General features: G+C 48.1%; 1 protein-coding gene across 1 annotated transcript; it reads right to left on the bottom strand.

Annotated features, from left to right (window-relative positions):
• Positions 1-4,629: 4,629 nt before the first annotated feature.
• On the bottom strand, positions 4,630-7,937 carry LSM5 (LSM5 homolog, U6 small nuclear RNA and mRNA degradation associated). Its single transcript, XM_090287787.1, has 5 exons — positions 7,852-7,937; positions 6,611-6,706; positions 6,300-6,327; positions 5,284-5,356; positions 4,630-4,913 (listed from the first exon to the last, which is right to left on the bottom strand). The coding sequence occupies exons 1-5, from the start codon at positions 7,895-7,897 to the stop codon at positions 4,881-4,883; spliced, it is 276 nt and encodes a 91-aa protein (XP_090143913.1). The 5' UTR covers positions 7,898-7,937; the 3' UTR covers positions 4,630-4,880.
• Positions 7,938-8,235: the final 298 nt, after the last annotated feature.

The raw sequence follows: 8,235 nt of genomic DNA, 5'->3' as shown, positions 1-8,235 counted from the left end.
CATCCACATTAAACCATTCTCGGCGGTGCAGATAGACTCTTAAGAAGCTACACCATCGTCTCTCGAGACGGACGGCTGCCGACGATACTTAAGGCAATTTTTTTACAACAGAAAAGGCACCTCTTATAGAAACTATGAAAAAGATTCCTTTTTCAAAAAGCAGCGTAAAATAATAGAGTCAACCCTTTACTCCCCCTTCTGGTGTGATTTAATAGTTAGTACAACCTGAGTTCAAATGCAGGTTTGTTGGCTCAAAATAAAAGCTCAGAGTTTGCCCGGTGAAATCTGAAACTGGCCCCATACAGGAGGGCGAGGAGAGGCTGCAGGAAGAGGCAGCGTACTCAGGGTAGTAGGTGCCAGACTGAATGAACAAGAGGACTAACTCATGAGGCTTGTCTTGGGAACCTCAAAACAGGCAGATCTGCACCCATTGGCCTGGATCTTCAACATTTGTATGTAGAGGCCTTACCTGGATTCAGAAACATCTTCCCTCCAGAGGGTCTCAAGGCTGCGTCCTTGAACCGCTCCCTGGCTGGGTTCCCATGGTGGGCGGCACGCACATTTCCAGGGCAAGGGAGGGGTGAGGAGCCTTGGGTTGCTCGGGTCCAGCTCTCTGGTCCACCAGCGGTCACTCTCTGCAAAGTTCAGAAGGAAAACTACAAAGCCTTGGCTTTAGCGACGAACTGCCTGTCCCACAGTGCCCTCTGGCGGTCAGCTGTTGTCATCCATGACGTTTGTTACAAATTCAAGAATAAAATGCCTAATAACCGAAGATTCAGCCAGGGTCAACCTTGAATAAAGTAGATGAAGTCTGTTTCCCGGCCATTCTCTGCTCCTGCCTCGTGCCTGCTGCCCTCACCCTCTCCAGGAGAAGGGTAGACAGAGCATGACCTGGGAACCAGGCCGGGCTGAGGGCGCGAGCGGGCCCCGCCCCGTACAGGTGTCAGTGAGCGGCGCTCAGAGCCCCAGCCCCTGCTGGAGCTCCGGAGGGTCTGCTTCTGAGCCCAGTTTGGTCCCTGCACTGAGGGCCAGTCAGCCATGCCAGCCAGACTCCCAAGATACTCAGATAATCACCTACTCATTTCACTGATTCAGTATTTCAGGGCTTTTTTCTTAGCTTTTATCTTAACAAAGAACAAACTCAATCTTGAGGCTGACCCAGAACAATAAACTCCCTTAGCAGAACCTTCACGGCCTTAGTCAGAGGTGACCCCTGAATCCATTTACTCCTTCATGGGCATCAGGGCATCAGTGTTACCGCACACTGTCAGAGTAGGAAAAGGCTGCACTGTTCTTTATACATGTAATTACATCAAGCGGTTCTATCATTACTCCACTAATAACCAACCTGCATCTATAAAATCAATATAAGAATATGATCTTTGTTTACTCCTAACAGCTCTCTGTAGAAAGTTCCAACAGAGAGAAGAGACTAATGAAGTTCCACGTCAGACGTCAGGGTGCCCAGCACGGAGGTTCATCGTCCATAACTCATTTGCCACTGGTCTTCATCACTAGATGATATTTGGGTCTCCTTTCTTGTTCATTTCTACATTTGTATTGATTAAATCATTAATTCATTGATAATAATTTAAAAATACGTGGTTCACAAAAACTAAAAAAGATTCTTGCATATCCCATTTTTTTAAAAAGATGTTCAGATGATGGTAATACTGGTGGTGTTAGCAGCGGCCCAGACTCTAGTTCCTGGTCCAACGGTGTAATGGAACTCATTTCCTTTGTAACCAGGGCTTTGCATGGTACAAACTGCTTGAGGGTGCTGTTCAAGACTGTATAATGCAGAATCACTTTGAGATCTCCGTGACCTGTCCCGTATAAGCACTGAGAAGTGGTAGATGGGTGGGGGATCTTGGAGGACTTCCTGGAGGAAGTGACACTTGAGAAGTAATCCAAATAAAGACATTTATAAAGGCAAGGGTACTCCCAGAGAGGCCCAACGTAAGCCAAAGGTCCAAAGAGGAAACAGCTGGCATTACAAGCGCTGTGTTCCTAAGGCAAGACCTAGATGTGGCTGACAAGGTCCACAGGTATCCCTCATGGTCTTGTGCCTGCAAACGTGGGCTTCTGTTGTACAGCAGGTAAGTTCCTGGAAGCTTTGAAAGCCAAGGTGCCACATGACCATTTTCTGCACTTTATAATCGCTCACATGCTCTCGGGGCTGTGTGGGAAGACGTGCAGGAGTGAGAGGCGGTCACACAGAGAAAGGAGGTGGTTGTATCAGAGACCTGATGGCTATCGGAGTCTTTGAGGGGACCAAGAATCAGCACCCTACTTCCACAACTGAATTCTGAACCAACTAAGAAAAAAAGACAAAATGGTAAACAGACAGGGGTCAAAATACCAGTTTTATTACTGACAGATGCTAGATGCAGCAGCTTATATCTGCGGGCTATAGTTACTTCATAGCACAGAATTCCCAAATGATTCAGGTGAACCCACAAAACCACAGACATGCTGGACCACCCCAGACTTCTTCGTCTTCATGCAGACCACAGTATGCGCTCCTTGAAGGCAACTCAACCCCAAGAGGAAGACTGGGCTGAGGCAAACATGCCCAGTTCCCTTCCTCCCACATTTAATCAGGTAAGTCACTCCATGTCTCCCGGGCAGAGCGAACAGAGGGACAGAGGAGAAGCCCAATGCATTATTACTCTGCTCAGCTTACTTTGTGAGGAAAAAAAGCACCGGAAGGGGGAAGGAAGCGTGCCTCCCTCCCACTCCCATTTTGTTCCCTTCACCCGCTGGCCTGCACTGTCCCAGCCGCGGAGAACCGGAGCACGGTCCCTCCCTAAGTCACTCTCAAGTACCAACCAATGAGGGGCAGGGAGGAGAGGAAGGGAGGCTACTGGCACCCAGCGGGCAGAAGCCAGGGACGCTGCCAGACGTCCTGCGACGCACAGGACAGCTCACACAACTAAGAACAGTCCAGACCGAAGTGTCAATAGTCCCAGAGGCTAAGAACCCTCATTTAGAACAGAACCAACTTTAAACAAATTTGGATGTAAGACAAAAGCATAAACAGATGGGAGAATCATACCCTCGTCTTTATGACTGTCAAAGGCTAGATGAAGAGACATAGTTTATCTGTACGTAGGCAGGGGAACCTCCTGTTACTGCGGCTGAGCTCAGCTCAGCCGCCTGGGCTCCCTCCGTGAGGTCAGGCTTCTCCGGCTCTCAGAGCAGGTGCGCCCTGCGGGCAACGGACCCCTAGAACAGTGAGAGCTGAGCAGGACCTCTGTGCAGGACAGCGAGTAAAGAGTGGTATGGCCTCCCTTCACCTGCCTCCAGAAGGAAAGAAATGACAGGAGGGAAAGGATCCTCCAACAGCGGTCAGAAGTGGTAGCTCCGGAGAACCAAGCGCTGCACTTCCGGGCAGTTTGCAAGCCGGCTGGTAAACCGGGGCAGCCTGAGATCAGTCATGGTAGGAGTGGTTACACCATGAATATTTAAAAAGACCACAAATCCGTGCTTTGTTTTTAGAAAATAAAGTTCGGTCCTTTTTTCACGTGGAAACACCAAAACTGAAGATGGATTCAAGACGCAAATGAAACAAAAAGACAAAGTACCAAAGAAACGTAATATCAGCACAAAGAAGTTCCTTCTAATCCATGTGTACCACAGACAAAAAACATAAAGGACAAGACCGGCACAAGACTACAGAAAAATATTGTTTTATTTATGTTAAAAAATGTACCACCGACAGGCAAACTATTACAAACTGCGGAATTTAACCTGCAAAATACAAGACGAAGAGTAACCTAGTAAGAATTCTTACAAATTAGCAAGAAACAAGACAGGCTTCTCAATGGCAAACGCTTCATGGAATTAATTTACGAAATACAAAATAAAGAAACGTTTAAACATACCAGGTGCTGCCCACCACAACGTCCGAGAGAGAAAAGAGAACACTGCCCACAGCAGTGAGCAAGTAAAGGGCACCGTGGAAAACTGCTCACCAACTTTTTGTCAGCAACATGACACATGCCCTTTGACCTTACACATTTCTGGATTTCTTTGAAGACAAAGAAAACTGTATAAAGGTTTACTTAGACTACTGTGGCCAATAATAATAGGCTAAATAAATTACGGTAAATCCATTTGATGAAATACTGTGTGCACATTAACGTGGCTAAAGTATCCGACATGGAAAGCTGTTCCCCACTGAAATCTTCAGTCTTAAATGGAGACTACAGAACAATGTAATCAGGTGAGCATGTTTTTGTAAATATAAAATGTGTGCTGAGGTCCAAGAGGACAGACAACAAAGCATGACGAACGTTCTCCTTTTCATCTACCTGCACCTCTACAGTGTGCATATATTACCTGGGTACTTTTGCCTGTCTGCTTTTAATAGTTCATGGAACTTGAGCTCAATAGAAAAATCCTAATTTCAAAGCATCGGTTTGAATTTAATTGAATCATTTCAGGTTTTTTTCAAATGCATCTGTTCAAAAATCAAAGCTCGTCATTTTGTTTGGAACAATTTCTGAGAATCAAGTGGTCGTGTAAATGAGGACGCAAACAGGCACAGGTGAGGAGAGAGCCCCTGACAAAGGGACGGCAAGCTCCGTCCCAAGGGCTACCGCGGTACAAGGAATAAAATGACAGTTAACCAAAAACGCCTTTATTTCAGGCTTCAAAGAACAAACTGTTCTTTTTCTCCAAGATAAACATGATTCGCTTACAAAAACGGCATTCACAACGCCTCTTCCAAGCGTCCCCCTTGAACGGGAAACGGGGAACGGCAAACGGGAAACGGGGCTTCCCAGCATCCAGACAGTGAGAGGTTTACAAAAAAGGTGATCTTGTGCGGTCATTCTGAGATGATGCAGAAGCGAGCACAGGTCAAGGGGGTCCATTCACACTTCAGGGCCTTCTCCTCCAGGAACGAGCTGCGGAGGAGGAAAAGGTTTACCACCACCAGCAGGACACGAGAGCCCCTCCCCGCCGCCTCTGCCCCCGCCCCCCTGCCCCTTTCTCCGGTCCCCTTTGGTCCCCTTTCCTCCCCGGCACCATCACGGTGCTGCCACCCTTGATTAACGCCCAGTGTCTCAACAATGACCCTTACTAAAATAAAGACAAACAAGCACAAGCAACCCCATCTTCCGGCCTCACAGTCAACAGCTCAGCTTCGGAGCTCGGGCCCCCAGAGCGACCCTTTCCTGCCCAGAGCCCCAGGGGCGTGAGCAAGTTCGCTCCGTAACCCCTCCCCCACCAGAACGGCTCGGTCTAACATGGACATACAACAGCTCACTGTCTTACCATTGTTATATTATTCCCATTTAGCAAAATCTGGTCTAATTTAGTGATCCTTCTCCCTTCTGGAGTGATTTCACTAAAAGATTAAAAAAAAAAAAAAAAAAAATCAGGACACACAGAGATCACCAAAGCCAACATTTTCATCCCTAAAAAGGTTACTATTGTATATAAATAAATGAGCATGAGGTCAAGTAATTATAGCAACAGTTTTCAGAGACCAAGGTTATCCACTGTGTGATGTACATTCTTCCCCAAAGGCAAGAGTGGACTGACAGGCCTCAGACCCCCATCCACGTGGGCTGACCATCCTATAAGAAGCTGAAACGTGCCAAGGAGATCAAATATGAAATAAAATGTTCGCTCTCCTCACTCTTTTTACTACTACTCACTACTGATTCCTACCCATTAAACCAATCCGCAAGCAATTCAATTCTAAAAGCAGAGATGCTGGTGGCGATCTTTAGAATTAGTATAATTGAGCCATCGCTTACATTTTATCTTATACATATATTACAGAGCAATTACTTTACTTACAAGCACTCAATGCTCTTACTCTCAATTCTTTGATTTGACCTCAGCCCTGCTTTTACTATCTTTTACCTTAAAGCTTTGTCTCTACTAATTTCCTAACAATTCAGTGATACTGCATTAAGGTAATAAGGCTCAGATCCAATTTTACTAGCATAGCCTTTTTTTTTTTTTTTTTTTTTTTTTAGAGAGAGGGGAAAGGAGAGAGGGAGAGAAGCATCACTGTGTGGTTGCCTCTCACTCGTGCCCCCAAATGGGGACCTGACGTGCAACCTAGTCATGTGCCCTGACTGGGAATCGAACCAGCAACACTTGGCTCACAGGCCAATGCTCAATCCACTGAGCCACAGCAGCCAGGGAAGATTTCTATCTTTAAGGTAATTTCAACAGGCAATGTTTTCTCATACCTGATTTTACTGACTCAACAATATAAAACTACCTTAGAGAACTTTCCCTCCCCCTCCAATTCTTTAACTTTCAACACTACTCACAACTCAGTGACATCTTCCAGTACCATATCTGAAATGTGGCGTTAAGAAAATAAATATATCAGGTTGCATATACCCTGGCTTTCTGCCTTTGTTCAGTTTCAATTGTACCATTTAACACAACGACTCAAATTCGGAAAGCTTGTGATTAGTAGGAATTTTCTATCTTCTTTCAGTTACATACCCACTTAAAATACTCTCACAACTTCCCCGATAATACTTTATTATAATCATCAGTAAGTAGACTGTCTCCAGTTCTTGCTTCTGTTCTGAAACACTTAAGCCCCTCCCACGACCACCTGTTAAAAGGATACTGACAAAGTCATCAAATCCTAGAAGCGTGCCAACAATTTCCTTGTCACTCTTCATCACGATGTGAATTCTGGATCCTATACACTTGTCCACAAGCTCTATGTATTTTTTTAAAGGAAAAAGGAAAAGATTATTTTACCAGTTCATCGCTTCCACAAATATTTGCGTGCCTATTGGCACTTCTTACTTGCACAGAGTGAAAGATAAACCAGAAAGCGTTCATTCAAAACTGGGTTTTACACTGCGCATCTCTGTCCACTCACTGTCCTAACAGAAAAGTTTTCCCTGGTCTCCACTCGCCTCTCCTTTGTTGCCATTGATCTCGGCTGTGGGTTTATATTAATTGCTTAATTAACACGTGAATGCCACTACCCTGCCCCGCCCCCAGGCTCTCAGAAACTAGCTGTTTTTTTCTTATCACTATATATATATATATATATATATATATATATATCCCCATCGGCCAGTGCCTGGCATACGCTGAGTATTCACAATGAGTTTGTCGCTGAAAAAAAACATTTATTTTTGTTTGTCAAACGAAGGGAAGAAATCTTCAGTCACAGCCGAACAGACTAACTCGGTCCCTCTTCAGCTACAAAGTATCAGGGAGTCCGTCCTTCTCGTCACCCTCAGAGGCCTCTCTCCTCTGCGCTCAGGGGCGCACCGGGCTCGCTGGCCCGCCCCGCGCTGCCGGCTGCGATGTTTCTCTGTCCGGTCTCCCATCTCCGCCATTGGATCGTGGGCTCTCCGAAGGCACACGCCGCGGCTTAAATGTGTGGGACCGCGCCCAAACACGGGCGCTGCGCAGATGCTCGGTGACCAACGGCTTGCCGAGTCCCCGAACGACAGGCAGAGCTAGTTTCCAGAACCCTCTCTCAAGGCTCCCTCCAGGCCCGGTGCTTCCCGCCATCGCCGGCCGGCTGCGGGCCACGGTCTCCGCTAGGCACTTCAGACGCCGGGCTGCGGAGCAGGGCTGCTCGCAACACACGGAAGGCGGGCGCCGCGTTCGCGAAGTGCGGCCCTTCTCCGGTGACGGTCTGGTTCGGGGCGTCCCCCAGCCCCGACCGACAGGACCCCTACCCCGCTGAGGACACGTGGGCGGCCCGGGGCCGCGGAGACGCGGAGCCTCGAGACGAGCGGCCGAGCCGGAGAGCAGCTGGCCCCGCGCATCTTCCTGACGCTCGGCCGGGGCGGCCTCCGTGCCCGCGGCCCCCAGCCCCGCTGCCCACAGGGAAACCATTACCTAGAGGCAGCAGCTGAGACGGGTTCGTGGTAGCGTTAGCCGCCATGGCGACACCGGAAGTGGCCTGCGTCCACGACGTCGGCACGGCGAGTTTGAAAGAGCGCGCTTCCGCCTTTCTCCCCGCAGCCGGGCAGGCTCGGCTAATCGCAGGCCGAGCGTGCGATCGCGCCGCTCCTGGGCGCGCCCGCCCGGTCCCTTCTTTCGCGGGGGTGAGGCCCGGGAAGTATTTCTGTCCACTGGCCGTTCCGCGGTCTCCACAGTTATTCACGCTCCCCTCGGAGTTTCCGAGAGACATTGAAAATATCGTACCTTCTGAATAAATTCATGGAAGGCTCATTAAGGAGATACACAACCAGCAATTTTGGTGAACTTTTCGAGAGTGGG

Source organism: Furipterus horrens, unplaced genomic scaffold, assembly GCF_987537825.1.
Source record: "Furipterus horrens unplaced genomic scaffold, mFurHor1.1.pri manual_scaffold_9, whole genome shotgun sequence".
In the NCBI taxonomy this organism is placed as follows: Eukaryota; Metazoa; Chordata; class Mammalia; order Chiroptera; family Furipteridae; genus Furipterus; species Furipterus horrens.
The sequence above is the reverse complement of the archived record's forward strand: the minus strand, read 5'-3'. Positions and strand labels throughout refer to the sequence as shown.